General features: G+C 38.3%; 1 protein-coding gene across 1 annotated transcript in view; it reads left to right on the top strand.

The window, feature by feature from the left end:
• The window catches only part of PFDN1 (prefoldin subunit 1), a 72,562-nt gene that overhangs the window by 34,536 nt on the left and 14,595 nt on the right, over positions 1-23,431 (top strand). The window contains exon 3 of the mRNA XM_019424377.2: positions 3,238-3,322. Within this exon, the coding sequence (XP_019279922.1) occupies positions 3,238-3,322 (85 nt within the window). The remainder of the gene's footprint in view (positions 1-3,237; positions 3,323-23,431) is intronic.

Here is a 23,431-nt window from a genome sequence, read left to right on the forward strand (position 1 = left end):
TAATTTTAATACCATTTTTGGTATTTTTTTAAAAATCAAGGACTCAACCAAGTTTTCCTTAAGTTTTTGTTTGTTTTAATTTTACAATGTAACTACTCATTGAGGTAATACATTTGAGTTTATTCAATACTCCTCGTTTAGAACTTTCATGGCTGAGATGTCTTTAGGCTTAATAGTAAATTGGCCAGCTTCTGTGACATCTTTCTGGTCTTTGAAGTTGGCACAGTCCATTATAGCTACCTAAGGGGTGTGTGGCCATGGAAGAACATGTTTTTGTTGATGTGTTCTCGCTTTCTAGTAACTTTATTTTCTGCTCAAGGGATTTAGTATCTGTTCAGATACTTTATTTTTAAAGGCCACATAAGTAGTGACTTGATCTCTAATCTTAGCTTTGAAAATTTCCCAGACACTAATAAAGGTAATGTCTGATGACCTATTATTTGTGAATACCACTCACTGGACAGCAATCAGTGCTATTTAAAAATGTATATTTTATTCTGAAAATCATTTTCATGGCTAAAAGGCTTTTAGTAAAATTGTGCATGAAATGACATAATTTTGTGACTTTTGGGCCTAGATTTATAATACTTTTTACATGGTGTCACCGAGAGCTAATACAGTTGTAAAACACTTTGCTCTTCAAATACTGTACTAAATAATTAGTACTGAGAAGAAATATTCTACAAATCATAGTCTCATCAGAAACAGCACACCTGTCTTTTGGACTAATAGTAATATTTTGGACACAAAGGATTATATAGTAATCCTTGTTTTACGTAGAAGTGGGCTGTCTTTGCAGTGATTATATGAGTAAGATTTTTATAAAGGATTAAGTTACTAAAGACCAGGATAATCAGTTAAATTATCTGGACTGTCCACATCAGGACATTAACAAGGTTAATTATTAGTGAAATGAAAGAGAAATTTACCAGATTGTATTATATATGCCAAGATGTATTCACTCATAAAGAAGAGGTGGAGGGAAGCAGTTTTCCCCCAGGTGTGGAAAAAACGCTGGAGTTGCCATTTTTGGTCTGTTTTTACTTGTTTTATATTTATAATAATAGATTGTCTTGGTAAAAACCTACCCTAGACACAGTGGTGGTTTTGTTGTTTTTTGTTGTTTTTTGAGGTTGGTAGAGAAAACTGCATATTGCTGCCTTGATATGTTGTCTCTTTGTTAAAAGCAGATGTACAGATCAGTGAAACAGGATAGAGAACCCAGAAGTAAACTCATGCATATATGGTCAATTAATTTATGGTGAAGGAGGGAACAATATACATTAGGGAAAGGAGGGTCATTTTCAATAAATGGTATTGGGAAAACTGAGCTGTGATCGCACATCATATACAAAAATTAACTTAAAATGGGTTAAAAACTTCAGTGTAAGACTTGAAACCAATAAAACTCCTAGAAGAAAACATAGTAAGCATCTAGTATCGTCTTCATGATTTTTGTGGGGGCGGGGGGCAAGGTGTGCGGGAGCAGTGTCGAACTCCAAAGGCAGGTGTAATAAAAGCAAAAATAAATGGTTGGGGTTACATTAAACTAAAAAGGTTCTGTACAACAAAGGAATCCAACATAATGAAAAAGTAATTTACTGAATGGGAGGAGAAATTTGCAAATCATCTGTTTGATAAGGGGTTTATATCCAAAATATATAAAGAACTCCTGTTAACTCAATAACAACAACAAAAAAACCAAACAATCCACTTAAAAAATGGGCAGAGCACCTGAATAGACATTTTTCCAAAGAAGACATCCAGATGGTCAACAGACATATTAAAACACACACACACACACACACACACACACACACACACACACACACACAAGAATAGTACTCAGCCATGAAAACGAATGAAATATTGGCATTTATGACAACATGGGTGCACCTAGAGGGTATTATGCTAAGTGAAATAAGTCAGATAGAGAAGGACAAATACCAAATAATTTCACTATGAGTGGAGTCTGAAAAACAGAACAAAGAAACAAAACCCAAACTCATAGATGCAGAGAATCTGGGCGGGGGGGGGGGGGGAGTGTAGAAACTGCCTGGGGGGGTACAAAATTGGTGAAGGGGATTGAGAGGTACAAATATAAAATATAGGTACAAATATAAAATAGGGAATTGAGAGGTACAAATATAAAATAACTAAGTCTTGGTTGTATAATGTACAGCATGGGGAATACAATGAGAGGTAACTAGATTTATTGTGGTAATCAGTTTGTAGTATATACAAATATTGAATCACTGTGTTGTACACATGAGATTAATAGAATATTGCTTGTCAATTATACTTTAATAAAAACAACAAAAAGAAATGATGTTCTTTGTTGTTAAACTCTAAGTTTCATGCAAAGAGAAGAAACCATCTGCTTAATTAAATGTGATCTTTCATTGAAATCTGTTACAGCCTAGTTGGACCCTTGGTTTGAGTTGAAAGGAAATAATTCATTTCACTTTTTTGAGTCTACAAAATAGTTTATTCTTCCTTTCCCTACAGCAAGAATTATGAACATAAGTGTACAAAACAGATTCAATGCTAATTTTTAAAGCTTCCCCATATTTCCATTCTCATTAGTTATAAATAATGTGCTTGATTGTAAAATGGAAAAAGTTGAAATTTTCCACTTGTGCCTTTTGAGCTGTTTTCAGAGGTATTATACACTCTGGAAATAATAATAAAAGATACTAGGCTTCATACAGTGCTTTTTGTTTGAGGAACTCATATAAACACTAATGCATTGATCCTAACACAGTACTTGATTGTGACTTTAAAAGGTCATGAGTTACTGCTGTTACAAAAAAGTTAAAAAAGATTGGAAGGGGAGCTCCAATATACAAATACTAAATATCTAGAGAAAAGTTGATACAGACAATTGAAAAAATAAAATTATGGGGGATTTTTATTATTTAACTTTTCTCTTAGCCTGTGATAGATTTTTATCCCTTTTAATTTTTTAAATTTGTTTATGAATCTTGCTTAAAGCCTAATTCCCTTCTTAGATAAGAAAGCAGAATTTTCTTTTAAACTTTAGTCTTTCTCAGCCAAGAAAGCTTAAACCTGTGGTGGTTTCCCAAGTATGTCACATGAACATAGCAGTGTATTTTATTGGTCCTTGAATTAGGAGATCATCCTTTTCATTTTCTTCGTTTAATATTTGTGGTATGTAGCTGTTGATTTTGATTATAGTGGTCATGTGGCTTAATTGTCAACTTTTTTGTTTCGTAGGTTTATTCTTCAGTCCAAGGAGGTAATTCACAATCAACTGTTAGAGAAACAGAAAATAGCAGAAGAAAAAATTAAAGAATTGGAAGTAAGTTTTGAGTCCATATTGACAGTAGTAAATTTTAAGAAAAAAAATAATTACCTCAACTTTGTCATGTTAAATGAAAATGTATGCCTGCCATTGTTTTCATTTTTTCGAATTGTGTTAGAGCAGTGAAGCGGTCATGGCAGTGTGTAAGACCTCCACCCCCACCTCCTCCCACCCACCCAGTGCCCCATGAAAGAAAGGAAAGGAAAGGAAGACAGAAAAATGGTTTGTTGCAACTGTAGAGACTTTTGAAGAAGATAGGATGTTTTTAATATGAATGTATTTTCTCCATTGCCTTTGAATGAACATGTCTGTTCTTAAAAACAAAGTAAGACACACGGTGTATATTTAAACATCACATATTGTGGTAGATAGGCATGAGAGTAGGTAATGATAATAGTATTTAAAAGATCTCGACATAGGTCTTTTTTATATATTGTAATTCCTTTAATATAGATTAGGTATAACTATCTGAATGATGGTGCTGCAGTGAGGAAAACGAGTTGTTTTTTTTTTTTAGCTAGGGAAAAAGATGATGGGTAAGAGTAACTTACTAAATTTTTGGAAAATTGAATTTTACTACATTTTCTGTATACATTAAAACCTTTGATGAGATACTCTTCTTGGGATTGAGTGGAAGGTCCATCCTGTATATAGTAAAAGTTGGCCTGGGCAAGAGACTGGTTATTATTTCTTTGGGGCCAAGATTTCCTGAAATGGGGATGGTTACAATGACTTCATAGGTCACTTTATCTAATTTGTGTGAGTACTATTTGAGGCAGTATTTCAGAATCTGACTCAGCTCTCTGTGGAATTGGTGAGACACCCCTTGTAGCTTCCCGGGGATTTCTTAGGGGAACCAGTTTGGCATGGCCTGAGTGAGTGTGTAGTGTCTTAGGTTACTTAGGTTTATTTTTGTTTAACTACTGATCATAATTTAAACAAACTTGATAATTTGTAGCTTAGAAAGTGTATTGAAAAAATAATAAATAAGCATGTAAACAAATAAGGACAAAAAAATCCTTATCCTTCAGTAACTAGGTTGTTATTATGTCCTATTTGTCATTTTTGTTAGCCCAGCTGTTCTAGATTGAATTTTATATCTTCTGTTTTCAAACAAAATAACTTTAAAAACTCCAGTTAAAACTATTTCATGTTAGATAACCAAAAATCTGTTTTTGTAGCACTAGGTAAATACATCTAAAAATGATCCTGATGAATAAGTAGCCAGATAGAAAGTAATGTGTATATAATTCTCTTTTTATGACAACACAAAAAATAAGATCTGTATATGAATGGCAAAAATGATGTCAGTATATACATTAAATTAACACTGGTTCCCCTAAGGAAATTAATTTAGATGGATATGGGCATGAAATTATTTTTTCTTATAATCTTTGTGTTGGATAAATTTTAACACGTATGTGTTAACTTTTTTTTTTTTTTTTAATATTTATTTTTGAGAGAGTGCATGAGCAGGGGAGAGACAGAGAGAGAGGGGGACAGAGGCCAAAGTGGGCTCTGTGCTGACAGCAAAAAGCCTGATGCGAGGTTGAACTCACAGACCATGAGATGATGACTTCAGGTGAAGTCGAAAGCTTAACCAACTGAGCCACCCAGGCATCCCTGTGTTAACTTTTGTAATTAAAAAGAATATTAAGGGTAAAATTGCCACAGATGATGATTTTAGCATATTGTTCAGTTTTGAAGAGTATTAAGAAATTTTTTCCCCCAAAGTTCCTTTTTTGGAGTTTCTCGTTACTGGTAGAGTGTCCTGACAAGTGTCAGGTAACGGAACTAGAATAGCTGGCTCGCTGGTACCCATTTGAAATGCTAATTACAGCTAGGAAAAACTAGTGGGGTTAAACTCTAGGTTCTTCCCTAGAACATTTTATTGTGTCTTTTTTCTTTTTAATTTTTTATTTTGCATGCTTTTTATATTATAAAAGCATTATTAAGTGTACTATGAAAGAAAAAAGGTCAAAAAATAAAACACGATTAAGTGAAAATACTGCTTTCCCCTCTAGCCAACACACCTGCAGATGTCACCCCTGGAGTTTCGTGGGTATCATTCCAAACTTTATTTTATAAACCCATTCATACACACGTGTATACACTTTTTAAAAATAGAGAGGAATTATGCTGTATATACTGTTTTTCATCACTTTACAATTTATCTTTCCACCTGTAGTTTATATTTCTCACCTTCTTGTTTTCCACTTCTCTTAATCATTGTAGGTTCCTTATTACCTCAGCATTTAATTATTGCATGATCCCTACCTCTACATTTAGTATGCTTTCCAATACTGCTCTAATTTGTATTTTTAATGGTATCATCTACTACACACTCTGTTCTCTCCCCTGAAGCAATGCTGTATTCTGCACTGCCATACTTGCATAGTTTTGTTACTTCAGCCTGAAACGAATGCATATACATGTGCCCACATGTGCACTAATGCACACATACGTTGTTTTTTTTGTTTTGTTTTTAATTTTCTTTCTTTATTTTAGACAGAAGGAGAACAAGTGAGCATGAGCTGGGGAGAGGGGCAGAGGGAGAGAGAGAGAATCTTAAACAGGTTCCATGCTCATCAAGGAGCCTGTCACAGGGCTTGATCCCATGACCCTGGGATCATGACGTGAGCTGAAATCAGGAGTTGGATGCTCAATAGGCTGAGCCATCCAGATGCCCCAACACATACATTGTTGTTAATTGTAGTGTTCAAATTCTCTATGTTTCTTACTGATTTTTTTTTTCCTGATTATTCAGTTAGTTATTGAGAGATGTCAAATCTCCCTCTATGATGATACTTCCCAATTTCTCCTTAGTCTTTCAGTTTAGTGGACAGTGGTGTTTAGAGACCACTGTCTGGGTATTATAAGTGCTCATTATTACTGTATACATAGTTCAGAGGATAGGTTTAATTTTGCTTTATATATGAAAGAATTTCCCAGGTCTTTTAAAGTATTCCACTGACTCTGGCTTCCATTGTTGCTGTTGAGAAGTCATCTGTCAGCTTAGTTGTTTCTTTTTTTTTTTCCCACTGGTTCCTTTTAATATTCTCTTTGTCTTCATGCTTTGTAGTTTCTTTGGGATATGTTTAGGTGTGGGGTTAGTCTTTTTATTTATTTTTTTAAGTGTATTTATTTTGAGGCAGGGGGGTGGGGGATGGGGAGAGAGAGAATCCCAAGCGGACTCCATACTGTTGTCACAGAGCCCAGTGCGGGGCTCGATCTCTCAAACTGTGAGATCATTACCTGAGCCGAAATCAGGAGTCAGACTCTTAACTGACAGAGCCTCCCAGGCGCCACTCCCCCACCTTTTAATTTTTTTTCTTAATCCTACTTGGCTTAAGTTGGGTTTCCTGAATCTGAGGATTAAGAGCCTTTATCAATTCCAGAAAATTCTTAGTATTTCTGAAAATTACTTCTTTCCTGTTTTCTCTATTAGGTGGTATTTCTTTCTGGAATTTTTCCCCCTACTTTTAAACTAGAATGACCTTTGTAAAACGTTAGAAAATGTGGTTCTGTTACTTTTCTGTGTAAAGCCCATCATTGTTCTTAGGATAAAGTTCACACTTGTTAACATACTTTGAAGGCTTTTTTGTGAAAGGACTCCTGTTTATTTCTATTATCTCCCTCATTTCCTTTGCCTTTTCTTACACTGTATACTCCACCCATTCAGGAATATTCTGTTTTTAGAACTTGCTGTGCTTTCTTTGTTTCTACTTTCTTTGCAAAAACTAGTTTACCCCCCTGGGGAGCTTTCTCCTCCTGCAGTTATTACCAGTTCTATATATTAGTTTTTAAGATCTTAGCTTAGGGCTCCTTATCCAAAGAATCATTTTCTGATTCCTCAGTCTTAAATTAAGTCCTTTTTCTTTGTTCTCCCTAATGATTTCATTAGTTTCATAGCATAGAGTGGTAATTTGGACATATAAGCTATTGCCAGCTGAAGTACTTACAAATAGGGTTTCCTATTACTTGGAAAGCTTGCTATAGATTCAGAGCACTAAGTAGTTCTGCCTAAGGAGTAGCTGTTGCTTCTCCTTTCAGATCGACAGTGTTTTTTTCTGGGCCCTAGCATTTCTTGTCAGTTCAACCTGTTTTGTCTTAATCCTATGTACTTATCGTCATCATTAAATTTTTGCCCTAAAATACCTTACTATATAGTTGGGGACGCACAGTTTATACATAAGTCAGCATATAAAGGCCAGGCTGTTTCCATTAAGCATGTTTTCATCTTAGAAGGAGTAAGACTGTTTTGCGTCTGAGTGTGTAGTTTGAGTTTTTGACCAAAGCTCTTAAATTGGTCGAATTTGTATGTCTCCTCACTCTCTGCCAGCAATGTATACAGATGACACTGTGGATAACCCTTTTTAATTATATAGGTACTTGTCTGATTCATCTTCTCTCCTATGAGAACCCATTTTCATTAGTATTTTCTAGACTCCTTTTCATCCATGTCTGTTCTTACTGTTTACGTTTACCTTCTGCAGATTTTCTCCTTCTGTCTTTATTTATGAGTTGAAAGCTTACTTAGAATTTGTTTAGCTCCTGATAAACTCTCTTACGCTGTGCTGCATTGTCAAGCAGTTTAGTGGGCTCACTTGCTGAGCCTTTCCTTTTATGCAGCAGAGGTGGGAGTACTATAACCCTGCCCTCATGTTCCTTCGATAGGGAGTTCTCTTTACTTACTGGAAGGGTAAAGGAAATTACTATCTTTTTGGGAAGATAGTTTTATTGTCTTTTTCTTCTTAAAACTCCATGTTTACAAGTTAATACCCACATGGTGCGCCATTCTTCTGGCTGTAATTGTTTTACTGGGATTGATTGGAAAATATTTTCATAACAGACTCATAATATGATAATCTTGCATGGATTTTTAGTTTTTCTTTGCATAGATGATAGATCAGGGTCTTGGAGGAATAATCACCAATTTATCCTGATGGTGATTAGTATAGACCAGTGAAGCTGATTCTATTTAAGAGAAAACATAAAATGGTGGCTTTAGTATGATAGAGTAACCATGTTATTTATGTCTATTTAAAAAAATTTTTTTGGTAATAACTTTTTCAAGAAGATGGCCGAGGGGCACCTGGGTGGTTCAGTCAGTTGAGCATTGAACTCTTGATTTCAGCTCAGGTTATGATCCCAGGGTTGTGGGATTGAGCCCCACATGGGGCTCTGTGCTGAGCATGGAACCAGCTTAAAATTTCTCTCACTCCCCTTACCCTCTCCTCCTTCCCTGCTCACACTCTTTCTCTGTCAAATACAATGTATACATAGTATAGTGTATGTTGTTAGAAAAGTACAAAAGCATAATTAAAAAATTTTTATTTTAGGAAGAGATCATGTGAGAGGGGCAGAGGGAGAGAGAGAGCGAGAGAACGAGAGAGTGAGAGAGCATCACACAGGCTCCACGCCCAGCACAGACCTCTGTCCCACAATTCTGGGATCAAGACCCAAGCCGAAATCAAGAGTCAGATTCTCGGGGCACCTGGGTGGCTCAGTCGGTTAAGCGGCCGACTTCAGCTCAGGTCACGATCTCGCGGTCCATGAGTTCGAGCCCCACGTCAGGCTCTAGGCTGATAGCTCAGAGCCTGGAGCCTGCTTCCGATTCTGTGTCTCCCTCTCTCTCTGCCCCTCCCCCGTTCATGCTCTGTCTCTCTCTGCCTCAAAAATAAATAAAAACGTTAAAAAAAAAAATTAAAAAAAAAGAAAAAAAGAGTCAGGTACTCAACCAACTGAGTTACCCAGGCACCTAATGGTATAATTTTTTAAAAAATGTCTATTTATTTATTTTGAAGGAGAGAGAGTGAGCAGGGGAGGGGCAGAGAGAAAGAGAGAGATAATCCCAAGCAGGCTCTGCACTGTCATTATGGAGCCTGATGTGGGGCTTGATCTCATGAACCGTGAGATCATTACCTAAGCAGAAATCAAGAGTCTTAACCAGCCGAGCCACCCCAAGTACCCCAATGGCCTAATTTTTTAAATGACATAAATATAATTGGAGTTTGGAATGATGACTCTGACTCTTCTCTGTCTTTGTAAAAATAATTTTCTTTTTGAAATGTATAGCATTTTTATGATGGGGAAATAGTCTTCAAATTTTTGAGAAAATCCACTTTTAGTTAAAGTTGAGTTGAAACCTTATTGATAGATTGAGGTGATAGATTTCTTCTAAAGAGTGAAAAATACATCCTATATTTTTACTCACTTTTTTTTGGAGGTAAGAGGGAATAATTTTGTAGACTTTTTTTGCAGTTGGAAAAATTTGGATTCAGCTTTCAGATGATCTGGAGCTCAGTTTCTGCCCTCTTGTCTTTTGAATCTCAAGGATTTGGAATCCTTGAGATGAGTGCAAGCTTTCAGTGGTGTATTTGAGCACATTTTGGCCACCATTCTCCTAGATTCGCTTCTCTGTTCCAGGTGGGGGACAGTTATTGCTTGAGGCTCATCTGCATTCAGTCTGAAGTCTCCATTACATATTTTAGGCACATGCGTATACAGGGTGACCACTTCCTTCCCTTTATCTTTGACATGGTTACCACCCCTTCCACTACCCTGGTTAGCTCAGCAGTGACAGAATAAAAACAAGAATAAGGAAACCCAGGACATTCTGGCCTGTATGATGCCACTTCTGACACAGAATGTTACAATCTCAGGGTTGTGAAATAGCTTTGCAGCCCATGCTATAAGTAAGATCTACGAAACTGTAAAAGTTCTGACTCTTCCACAAAAATGACAATTTTGGTCAGATAGTGGTTCCTGAAATAAGTAGGAAGAATAGCGGCAAGGTTACTGGTAGGAGGTGCCTGTGACACTCTGCAGTTGGCTGAGTTTTTGAGACTCTGATGAGGGAATGTTTTGGAGGAGTTCCCATGATTGAGGAGGTTTTACTCTGCCTGTTGAAGGTCATTTTTTCCATAGCATGGGTGGTAACTGGTAGGCATTTGGCTGGATGTCCAGGTTTTGCCCTAAGTACTTTTCATTTTTGGGTTGGTACCATTTGTGGATATGATGGGAGCCCCTCTTTGGGGGTGAGGTCAAATGGACACTGTTATATGATGGACACTGATTATTATCTGTATTTTTAGTGGAGAGAGAAGGGCAGGTGAGAGCAGAGCCAGTGATGGAATGTTTGTTTTATTCATCATACAAGAATTATACTCAGTGCTGGCATAACTTAAAATTTAGAATCCATTAAGAAATTAGCATTTTTTTGGTAGTGAAATACAGCATTTACAGAAATATACATTAAAATACATACAGCTTTATAATTATGAAATGAACACTTGTAACAGTCACGTAGGCCAAGAAATAAAAAATTGGCATGCACCAGAGGCTCCCCCATTCTTCTCCCCACCGCAGTCACAAGGCCATCCCTGCCCCCTTCCTTAGCTGCTACCATAACTTTTGTGATAATTGTTTCTTTTTTAAGTTTTTATTTAAATTCCAATTAGTTAACACACAGTGTACTACTAGTTTTAGGTGGGGCACCTGGGTGGCTCAGTCGGTTGGGTGTCCGACTTCAACTCAGGTCATGATCTCATGGTCCGAGGGTTCGAGCCCTGCGTTGGGCTCTGTGCTGACAGCTCAGAGCCTGGAGCCTGCTTCGGATTCTGTATCTCCCTCTCTCTCTGCCCCTCCCCGGCTCAAGCTCTGTCTCTGTCTCTCTCAAAACTAAATAAACATTAACAAAAATTTAAAAATACTAGTTTTAGGTATACAATATAGTGATTCAACACTTCCATACATCACAGGTGCACATCACAACAAGTGCACTCCTTAGTTCGCATCAGCTCTTTAACCCATCTCCCCTTCCACTTCCCTTCTGGTAACTATCAGTTTGTTCTCTGTAGGTAAGAGTGTTTCTTGGTTTGCCTCTCTCTTGTTTTTTTCCTTCTGTGTGTTTGTTTTTTAAATTCCACATAGGAGTGAAATCACATGGTATGTCTTTCTCTGCCTGACTTATTTCACTTAGCATGATACTCTCTAGTTACATACATGTCATTGGAAATGACAAAATTTCATTCGTCTTTCTGGCTGAGTAATATTCCATTGTATATACACAACATCTTCATTATCCATTCATCAATTGATGGATACTTGGGCTCTTTCCATAATTTGGCTTTTGTAGATAAAACTGCTATAAAAATTGAGATGTGGGGCACCTGGGTGGCTTGGTCAGTTGAGCGTCCAACTTTGGCTCAGGTCATGATCTCATGATTTGTAGGGTCAAGCCCCTCCTCATGCTCACTACTGTCAGCTGTCCCCTCTGTCTCTGTCCCTCCCCAGCTTGTGTGCGTGCGTGTGCATGCACTCTCCCTCTCTCTCAAAAATAAAACGTTAAAAAAAGTATTGAGGTGCATGTACCCCTTTGAATTAGTATTATTGTATTCTTTGGGTAAATACCTAGTAGTGCAATTGCTGGGTCATAGTGTAGTTCTATTTTTAACTTTTTGAGGAACCTCCATATAGTTTTCCCTCGTGGCTGTACCAGGTTGCTTTCCCACCAACAGTGCATGAAGGATTCTTTTTCTCAACATTCTCGCCAACACTTGCCGTTTCTTGTGTTGTTGATTTTAGCCATTCTGACAGGTGTGAGGTGTTCTCTCATTATAGTTTTGATTGATATTTACCTGATAAGTGATATTGAGCCTCTTTTAATGTGTCTGTTGGCCGTCTCTGTCTTTGGAGAAATGTCTGTTCATGTCTTCTGCCTGTTTTTTAATTGGATTGTTCATTTTTTCAGTATTGAGATTTACAAGTTCTTTATTTTGGATATTAACCCTCTCTCAGATATGTCATTTGCAAATATCTTTCCCCCATTCTGTAGGCTGCCTTTTGTTGATTGTTTCCTTTGCTGTGCAGAAACTGTTTATTTTTTATTTTTTTAACTTTTGTTTCCCTTGCCTCAAGAGACCTAGATATCTGGAAAGAATTTACCGTGGCTGATGTCAAAGAAGTTAGTGCCTTTTTTTTTCTTCTAGGAGTTTTATGGTTTCAGGTCTCACATTTAGGTCTTTCACCCATTTTGAATTTATTTCAGTGTATGGTGTAAGAAAGTGGTCCAGTTTCATTCTTTTGCATGTAGCTGTCTAGTTTTTCCAACACCATTTGTTGAAGAGACAGTCTTTTTCCCATTAGATATTCTTTCTTGCTTTTTTGAAGACTATTTGACCATATAATAGTGGATTCATTTCTGGGTTTTCTATTCTGTTCCATTGATCTGCATGTCTGTTTTTGTGTCAGTACCATACTGTCTTGGTCACTACAGCTTGAAGTCTGGAATTGTGATACCTCTAGGTTTGCAGCTTTGCCCTTTTTTCCCCTCCCCCTCCCCCTCTCCCTCCCCTTCCCTTCCCTTCCCTTCCCTTCCCTTCCCTTCCCTTCCCTTCCTAGGTTTGCAGCTTTGCCCTTTTTTCCCCTCCCCCTCTCCCTCCCCTTCCCTCCCCTTCCCTCCCCTTCCCTTCCCTTCCCTCCCCTTCCCTTCCCTCCCCTTCCCTTCCCTCCCCTTCCCTTCCCTTCCCTCCCCTTCCCTCCCCTTCCCTTCCCTTCCCTTCCCTTCCCTTCCCTTCCCTTCCCTTCCCTTCCCTTCCCTTCCCTTCCCTTTTTCCCTTCCCTTCCCTTCCCTTCCCTTCCTTTCCTTTCCTTTCCTTTCCTTTCCTTTCCTTTCCTTTCCTTTCCTTTCCTTTCCTTTCCCTTCCCTTCCCTTCCCTTCCCTTCCCTTCCCTTCCCTTCCCTTCCCTTCCCTTCCCTTCCCTTCCCTTCCCTTCCGTTCCTTTCCGTTCCTTTCCTTTCCTTTCCTTTCCTTTCCTTTCCGTTCCTTTCCGTTCCTTTCCGTTCCTTTCCTTTCCGTTCCTTTCCTTTCCTTTCCTTGTTTTGAGAGAGAGAGAATCCCAAGCAGGCTCTGCACTGATAGTATGGAGCCTGACATGGGGCTCGAACTCATGAACTACGAGGTCATGGCCTGAGCTGAAGTCAGACACCTAACCCACTGAGCCACCCAGGAGCCCCTTTGCTTTTCTTTTTCAAGATTGCTTTGACTATTTGGGGTCTTTTGTGGTTCCACAAAAATTTTAGAATTGTTTGTTCCAGCTCTGTGTAAAATGTTGTTGGTATTTTGATAGGAATATATGAATGCATAGATTGCTTTGGGTAGTATTGGCATTTTAACAATATTTGTTCTTCCAATCCATGAGCGTGGAATGTCTTTCTATTTCTTTGCTTCGTCATCAATTTCTTTCATCATTGTTTCATAGCTTCTGGAGTACAGGTCTTTTACCTGTTTGATTAGGTTTATTCTTAGGTATCTTCCTGATTTTGGTGTAATTGTATTCTTTCTTTTTTTAAAATGTTAATTTATTTATTTTGAGAGAGAGAAGAGAACATGCACGAGTGAGTGGGGGAGGCACAGAGAGAGAGACTCTGTGTGTGTGGGGGGTGAGAATCCCAAGCAGGCTCTGTGCTGTCAGTGCCAAATGCGACACGGTGCTTGATTTCATGACTGTGAGATCATGACCTGAGCCAAAATCAAGAGTCAGACCCTCACCTGACTGAGTCACCCAGGTGCCCCTTTTTCTTTCTTTCTTTTATTTTTAGATACATTTTTACTACCTATGTATACATCCCCCAAGCAGTATAATTTACTCTTATTCGTTTTTGAACTTCATATGAAAAAAATCACCGTATACATATTTTGCCTTTTGCTCAATATTGTATTTGTGAAGTGCATCCATGTTGTTCAAGATTGTGACTTGTTGATTTTCATTGCTATGTGGTATTCCATTTTGTAGAAGTAACACAATTTATCTTTGTAGACAGTCCATTTTTATTCTTACCAAGTCAAGTTGTTCTCATAGAGTGTTTATACAGTTTATCTTGTAGCCTTTTGCTGAAGGGAGCTCTTTTTCAGAGTCCTCTCTCACTCTGACCCAGGAGACTTTGAGTCCTGAAGAGAAGTATAAATGTTTCTACTGGGGGCGCCTGGGTGGCTTAGTTGGTTAAGCATCCGACTTTAGCTCAGGTCATGATCTCATGGTTCATGAGTTCAAGCCCCACATCAGGCTCTATGCTGACAGCTCAGAGCTTGGAGCCTGCTTCGGATTCTGTGTCTCCCTCTCTCTCTCTGCCCTGACCCCACTCACACACTCTCTCTCTCTCTCAAAAATAAATAAATGTTAAAAAAAATTAAAAAAAATGTTTCTACTGTAAAAATTAGCTTGATGGTGTCTCATACCTTCTGTAGTAGCTAGGTCACTAGACACCTCTGAGTGGCTTTTTTTTTTTTTTAATTAAAAAAAATAATTACTAGTTTGTAAACTCATCTCATTTCTATGTTTTGACTTGGGGAGTCTTGAGTGAAGTTTCTCTTACTGTCCAATACTTTGGGATTTCAGATATGAATACTTATCTCTTTATAGAGTTCATTTGCATTCTCAACATTTATAAAAATGGATGTTTGTTTTAAAATAGTTTTTAGTTATTTAAGACTTAAATCTTAAAGAGCCTGATGGTTGGAAGCCCTAGAGTTTATAGTGAGCTATATATATATATATATATATATATATTCTCTATGTCCTTTTGTCTTAGAGCTTAATGGAGCTGCATAATCTTCCTCTTTGGCATTTAGAGAAGAGTTGGCATGCATCTGGAAAAGCCCAGTATGCTCTTTTTGTGGTTGAGTATTCTTTATTGGTTATTAGAAATACTTTCAGTGCCTTGGTCAATGTGTATGTGTTACGTTCCAAGTGTTAATATTTACCCAGTTGTAAACTGTGATACATTTCACTTCCTTATGAGAAATATTTCAGCTCAGGGGTGCCTACTTGGCTCAGTTGGTATAACATGTGACTCTTGATTTTGGGGTTGTAAATTTGAGCCCCGCATTGGGGGTAGAGTTTACTTAAAAAGCATTTCAGCTCTGGTGAGAACTTAAACGTGAACAATTCAAATAGATATGCCCTTTTAACTAGACAGTCTTTCTTATTTGTGAAATATATATCACAGATATTTTACACATATACCCCTTTGGTTTGATCTGTTCACTGATAACGTGTGTCTTCATTTTATGAATGAGAGAAAAGGATTTGCGTTCCGTTTAGCCTTGAGTTTAGCATTTTGCATCTTGATTCTGTTCATCGTTTCTGCTAGGATACATTCCCAGAGTGCCTTGATTTCCTTGGAATATTTGTCTGTACCCACACCAGACTATCCCTTTGAATGCTTCAGAGGATTGTTGACCTCAGGCTTTGCTGCTTTATTTTTTATATCGTCTACCTTTTCTCTGTGCCTGACCATAAATATTTGTCTTTATCCTCTTCCCTCCCATACCTGAGAGTTCCTGCAGTCACTTTCAACCTGCCTAGAGAATGATTTCTTTTGATGATGTAGACTTTGAATTTTCTTTCATGTTATTGCATACCTCCCTCCTCTTGTATCTAGATGGTGAGGGGAAGTTAATCAGTATACTTTTTTTTTTTTGGCCTCACATTCTGATTCTGGTCAGTTATTACAGCACAGGTCTTCTCTAAACTGAAGTAACAGATACTGGACAGAGGAAGTGAGTTGTTCGATACTCATTGTGGACAGGCCACACCTGTATTAATGAGCACTCTGCATGTCAGTTCGAAAGAACAAGATCCACACTGATACTTGAACCATAAATTGAGATCTCCAAGTCTACTAGATTTACAACAGAGCATTCATTACCCCAGATTCCTAATTTAAATACCTTCTGTTGAGTGAGGAGTTCTGGATTCTAGCCCTTGCTGTACTTTTTTTTTTTTTTTTTAAATTTAGTTTATTTGAGAGAGAGAATAGCTTATGTGTTCACACCCATGGGGGAGGGGCAGAGAAAGCACAGAGCCTGACCTGGGGTTTGATCCCACGAATTGTGAGATCGTGACCTGAGCTGAAATTGAGAGTTGGGGGTTCAACTGAGTGAGCCATCCAGGCACCCCTAGCCCTTGCTGTACTCTAGGCTTCAGTTTCCTTATCTGTAAAACGTGTTGGATTAGACGATATCTATGATCACTTCTATTAAGTTTATCATTATAACATTGGTCTTTTTCTGAATTGACACTTTAGGAGCAAAAACACCCCCTTAAAATGAAAAGATGGAAGGAGGGAAAACAAAACAAACACCAGTTTCCTTTCATGTCCAGATTTAATTTATAAAGTTAATTGGAATCCTTTTCTTTGAAGCTAAAATAAAAGTAGTTGTGTGCCTACAGTTTTGCCAGTTAAAGTGTAATACAAGGTAACAGCATCTCTTTTGATATCTTTATAGTAGTTTCTTAAATTACTGAAGTCACAAATGTGAATGTGATGGCTTAAGGTAGTTTATATTAGGCATTACACATTTTAGAGATACTTTTGGATGGAGTTGAATTAATTCTACAAACATAAAATAACATACCCAGGAAGACATCATTTTATTCATTTGTAGTATTTTTTTTTTATCCTATACTGTCTTAGAAAATACATGCTACTTAGAATAGTGGCAAAAAATGTTCAGAAAATGTTCTTAAATTATTAAATTCCTGAATGTTCATGGACATTTTATCTTACTAAATATTAAAAAATGTATTTATATGAATTTTAATCTGATGCAGATAGTTACACTGCTTAGGACATTATCTTTTTTTTTTTTTTTTTTTTTTTTTTTTAAAGGTGTTGTTTTTAAGTAATCTCTATACCCATCGTGGGGCTTGAACTCACAAGATCAGGAATCCCATACTCCACTAATTGAGCTAGTCAGGTGCCCCAGGACTTTACCTTTTTATTTTTTCATTTTTCAGAGATTTTTCACCACATTATTTCATTTATAAATAAGGTGTTACGGGTGGTGCTTTCTTCCTAATTTTGATTAATTAGAGAATTTCTCCCACTTCACCTTGTTCTACTTGCAAACGTGTCCTTCACCAGCATGTCACCAGCATAATAAAAATATTTGAATTCCTTCATTATTCATGAAACCATTTTTTGGGTACATAATTACCTGGTGAGGGAATTCTTCCAAAATGGACACAGATGCATTTTACCCCTAACTTGTGTAAAATGACTTACTTCACTTCATTCTGCTTTTGTTATTAAGAAAACATATGTGAGGGTGGAACAGTCCTCTGGATCAGGAAGCATTATCAGTTTCCACTGATGTTTTCTACACAGTCTGTTTTTATATGAGACGCTAAAAGCTCAAACTCTGGGTGATGCTATAAAGACATGGAAAATTATTCTTTCTTAGGGTTGGAGGAAGTGGTGACTAGTGTTTTTTTGCTGGTAGTATCTGATAATCCCCCCTCCCTTTAGCTATTCTAGGCATGTTTAGTTGTCAGGCGTTGTCAGACTAAATTGCTAAAAATAACAAATAGGGGGAGGCTGTTCTAAGGCCAGCTTTTGCCACTGTCTGTAATCTGTTTAATTTAGTTCCTAGGGAGAAAGGGCAAAAGGAACATGGTGCTATTCTCATTGAATGGATTTTTTGTTTAAAGTGCTGACAAGAACATTGTTTGAGCTCTCCCTTTCCCAAGCCCTATAGGGCTCACGCACCCACATCCATTTACAGTGCAGAACCAGAGCTGGGGGGCTCAAAGAGCATGTTCTGATCAGTGGTTATGCTAGAGATTAACCAGGTGATTGTGGTCTTTTGCTAGTCTTTTAAATGTGACTTTTGACAGTGGAAATATGCAGTCAGTGTGTGAGAGAAGGTAAGAGGGAGAAAATGGTGATTACAAATGGGGGAGTTAGTGTGAGAATAAAGAAATCTTTCTCTTGAGTACTTTTCCCTAACGCACTGTTTAGAGAGTCAGGTTGTTTGATGAAATTAAGCACACATTTGACTCCAGGATACCTGTGTGCAATTTTAACCCACAGTGCCAGCATAAAGCTGTACTTGGATTTGACTTTGACCTCTCTGTGCCTTCACTTCTTTCTAATATTTCTGTTATAGAAATATTTATTTCTGTAGAAATATTTCTGTAGAAATAAATATTTCTATAATAGAAGTAATGGTCTATAAAGTAGAGATAGCAGTCTAGTACTTGTTTGTAAAACTATTGATCATAAAGGGATGGTTTAAATGCCTTTCCTATTTCCTGCTATGTATTCACCAGTGGCGGAGTATATGAAAACTAGGGCAGATTTTCAGTTATATTGCTGGTATTCTACCGTTTGTATAACCCACCTGAGGGATTATTGATTTTTATATTCTTAAGTTGCTTGCTTACTTTTGTATCTGAAGTCCTATCCAACATCCCTTCCTTTGTGCAATTTTTTTTTTTGCGGGCGGGGGCGGGGGGCAGTAGGGGCAGGTGGTTTGAACCTGACCACTTCAAACACCAAAGAAAGAAATGGATTGCTTTTATTAGAGATTCTTTTGCTGGGGGGAATGTCTTGGGAAAGTTTGTATTAATGAAGATCCTCATGTTTGTTTACCTAAAGATTTGGGATTTGTGCACTTGGCTACTACAGGCTTTGGGAATGCTTGCTTATGTATGTATGTATGTATGTATGTATGTTCATTTTCCGAGAGTGTGAGTGGGGGAGGGGCGGGGGGGGGACCAAGGATCTGAAGTGGGCTCTGTGCCGACAGCAGTGAGCCCGATGTGGGGCTCAAACTCACGAACAGTGAGATCATGAACTGAGCCAAAGTCAGACGCACCCAGGCGCCCAGGGCAATGCTTACTTTTAGACATTTCTTAAGTCACCAACCTGCCATACTCCCTAATTTAGTGAATTCATGATTTTAACTGAACTAAAGGTTCTCAAATACATAATGTAGAACACAGTCTTAACGACTATCTGTGCTATATATATGATTAAGTCTTGTGATTCATGTGGAGTGACATAACTGGCAGTGCTTTAAATCTTTACAAGTAGCACAAAACAGGTGTAATTTGTAGTTGAGTTTAATCAGCTGTTGGAATTTGTAAAGAAAAACTTCACTTTCTGCTCAGAACTGGGCTTTCTTTGGAGTTCATATTCAAAGCCTTTATTCATGCATACTCTCTGCTGTCTTTAGATAGGTGGCGATAAAAAACATGAGAAAGAAGGAGCTTCTGATTGTACAGTTGAAGCCTTAAACTAGTTCAAATTTCAAACAAAACTCTAAAGTATCAATTGAATAAACTTTTGTTTTTTATTTTTTTTAAGTTTATTCATTTTGAGAGAGAGAGAGCATGAGCAGGGTAGGAGCAGAGAGAATTCCAAGCAGGCTCTGCACTGTCAGTGTGGAGCCTGCTGTGGGACTCAAACCCACGAACTGCGAGATGTGACCTGAGCTGAAACCAAGAGTCGGATGCTTAACCCACTGAGCCAATCAGGCACCCCACAACTGACTAAATTTTAAACTTAGATGCTTTTCATATCAGAGGTTGAACTGATTTAAAACTGATTCCTTTGGGAGGAGTAAGCAATTCCTGGATTTGTAAGGCTTTGGCCAGTCGTAGTTGTTAGGTCAGAAGAAGTATATGCATATTTTAAAACAAGGATTATTAAGTGTTTGCTGAGTATCTTGATTATACATGGTACTTTGGGGTATGCCTAACTGTGGAGGCTTTTTGTTCTTACTTTCATACATTAAGGGACACAGCCTCTTGTACTTAATGTATGCCTTGCACTGTTAAATGCAACGAAGACAAAATTAGCAAAGACCCTGATGAGCATGGAGCTTATATTTTGGAGAAAGGGAGGGAGCAACAGATAATAAACAGTATAATTTATAAATGCTAAACAGAAAAATAACATGGAGTCAGGAGACGGAGAATGATGGGAGTGTATAAGCTATTTTATATCGTGTTGATTGGGAAGGTTTTACTTATAAGGTGATACTTGAGCAGAAGCCTGAAGGGAGTGAGAGAGCAAGCTATGTGTACATCTGGGAAAGAGGCTTTCAAGCAGAGGGGCCAGAAAGTATAAAAACCCGAAGGTGAGGTTGTAATTGATGAGTTGGAAGAATAGCACAGACGCCAGTTCATTTGGAGCTGAGTGAGGTAGAGAATATTAGAAGAAATCAGGGAGTGGTTGAGAAGTAGATTACAGAGGACTTGCAGGCCATATTAAAGGTTTTGGATTATGCTCTGGAATTGGGAGTTTTTGGGTGGTTTTGAACAGATGAATGACATGATCTGATTCATACTGCTTTTCATTTTTGTTTGTTTCTTGAGAGCGCATGAGCAGGGGAGGGCCAGAGAGAGAAGGAGAGGGAGAATCTCAGGGTTCCATGCCCTGTGCGGGGCTTATTCTCACAACTGTGAGATGATGACCTGAGCCAAAATCAAGAGTTGGGTGCTTAATCATTTGAGACACCCAGGCACCCCTTGATTATATTTTAAAAGGACCAGACTGGGTGCTATATTGAAAATAGAGTATAGGGGGCAAGGGTGGAAGCAAGAAGATCTGTTAAGAGGCTGTTACATTATCCAGGGGAGAGATTGATGGTGGCTTGGACCAGGGTGCAGTGCTAGAGGAGGTGGTCAGACTGAATGTATTTTAAGGTAGTGCCAAAGACAATTGGGTGTAGGGATGGAAGAGAGGACTGAAGTTTTGGACCCTCCTTCCTCCCCATGTATCACTCATTGTCCTCTTGGAGGGATCTGGAATGGGTTCATGGGAGAGGGGTCATTTCACCTGGGCCTTGAAGGTCAGTTAGAATTTTGCTTGATGTAGGGCTGGGGCACAGGAGAGAGCATTTCAGATAAAGGAAATCATGGGAACGAAAGTCTGGGAGTGGAGTGGTAAAGGAGGTTGGAGTGAGAAATGAGGCTGGAGAGGTTTAAGAGAAAAGTGTTAAGGCTAAAATGAATGAAATCTGCATTGTTTCTGCTCACTTTGTGTAAGTACTACTTGTTCTGGGCAAGTAGTTATTCCCAGTGCCAGTGCTCTTCATTTAGTGTGGTTTCCACACAACATTCCATGTGTGCTGGGCACCACAGAGATTGCATATGTTTATGGGAACAGATGTGCTATTGGTAGTTCATTGGTCATTGTTTCCTAGTTGAGCTTCAAGTTTCAAAAGTAATTTTATTATTTTTTAAATCTCCCTAATGTTTATTTTTGAGAGAGACAGAGTGCGAGCGGGGGAGGGACGGAGAGGGAGGGGGACACAGGATCTGAAGCAGGCTCCAGGCTCTGAGCTGTCAGCATAGAGCCTGACGCAGGGCTTGAACCCACGGGCCATGAGATCATGACCTGAGCCGAAGTCAGACACCCACCTGACTGAGCCACCCAGGCGTCCCTCAGAAGTAATTTTAAAAGCAGATTGAAAGTTTGGTTTGTGATACGCAGGTAGAGATACTGAATAGATAGTTGAATATATGAATCTGGAATTCTAGGCTAGTGAAATATAATTTGAATTATCTATTATAGGTGGCATTTAAAGTTACCGAGCTGGATTAGGTCAACTAAGGAGAAGAGGTAGCTAGAGAAAGAATGAGTTTCATGGACTGAGCCCGAGGGCACTGCACCAGGATGTAAAGCTCTTACCAGAGGTGTAGACAGTGTGTAGTGTGAGTCCAAAGAACTAAGTGAACGCCCACATGGGCAAGCCCATGTTGAGACAAGGAGACTGTTCAGACCCTTGGTTTTGTGGTGGCAGCAGGAGCTGTCAACTCAGTTAGACTTGAGTTGCAAATGCTTTTTGGCCTTCTCTTACTAGTACTGACCTTGGAGCTGGGCAAGCCTGGTCTGCTGAGGGAAGCAGGTTTGTTACTTGGGGAGGATTTGCAAAAGGTAGAGGCTGACGTCAGATTAGGCTTAGAGCTGAGCCCTCTGTCCATGGGCCTATACTGCAGGGAGTGGTTGAACACAGTTCATTTAGAGCACAAGAGATAAGAAACCCTGCTATGTTGAGTAATATTTGAGGGAGGTTGGTACTTAACATGAGTGAAAGCAAACATGCCTACTAATTTTGAACTAGTTTTGAAGTTTCCTAATAACTAGTACCTTCCCTATTCCCCATACACACTCTCATATATGCACACACACATATGTGGACTTCCTACCCTCTTTCAGGATATACTAAGAAAAACTTGAACCTTGAGAATATTTTGTTTTAGTTCATCTCAAGATTCTTAGCAAGTGGTAGGTACTTTTTTTTCTTTGCTTGGATATGTGTAGCATAATGCCTTGGCATAATAATTAAGGGTACGAACTCTGAAATCAGATGAGTATGAATTTGAACTTCAGCTCTGCCACTCACCACATTGGGTAAATTAGCTTCTATAAGCCTAAATATGCTCTTCTATAAAATAGCAACAATGGTGTTGATGGAGAGGGACAATAAATAATCCCTTTATTATCTGCCTAAGTTTGGAACCAACTGAAGTTAGGCAGATTGTGTACCTTTTGCAAGCAGGCAGATGCTGGTAGAACAAAAGAAGCTAAGCAACATTGCCTTTGCCCAAACATGCCAATCAGAAAAACCACTAGTGTTACATGCACCCCAATGTTTACAGCAGCACTATCCACAATAGCCAAAGTATGGAAAGAGCCCAAATGTCCATCGATGGAAGAATGGATAAAGAAGATGTGGTAAATAAATACATACAGTGGAGTATTACTCAGCAATCAAAAAGAATGAATTCTTGCCATTTGCAACTACATGGATGGAACTAGAGGGTGTGATGCTAAGTGAAATTAGTCAGAGAAAGACAACTATCAAATGACTTCACTCATATGAGGACTTCAAGACACAGAACAGATGAACACAAGGGAATGGAAGCAAAAGTAAAAAATATAAATATAAAAATGTAAAAATAGGGAGACAAAACACGAGACTCTTGAATATGGAGAACAAACAGAGTTACTGGAGGGGTTGTGGGAGGGGGGATGGGTTAAATGCCTAAGGGGCGTTAAGGAATCTACTCCTGAAATCATTGTTGCACTATATGCTAACTAATTTGGATGTAAATTAAAAAAATTATAAAAGAAAAAGAAAAACCATTAGTTTTCCTGAGGGTAGATAGAGAGGCTACCGCTATAGCTGACGAATACTGGAGGTTAGGAGGATAAGTATTTCTCCCTTAAAAAACACCTACTTTTTTTTTTTTTTTGTAATCTCCGTACCCAGCATGAGACTTGAACTCATGACCCTGAGATCGG

The sequence above is a fragment of the Panthera pardus genome, unplaced genomic scaffold (genome assembly GCF_024362965.1).
Source record: "Panthera pardus isolate Hobbes unplaced genomic scaffold, ASM2436296v1 HiC_scaffold_2, whole genome shotgun sequence".
Classification (NCBI taxonomy): Eukaryota; Metazoa; Chordata; class Mammalia; order Carnivora; family Felidae; genus Panthera; species Panthera pardus.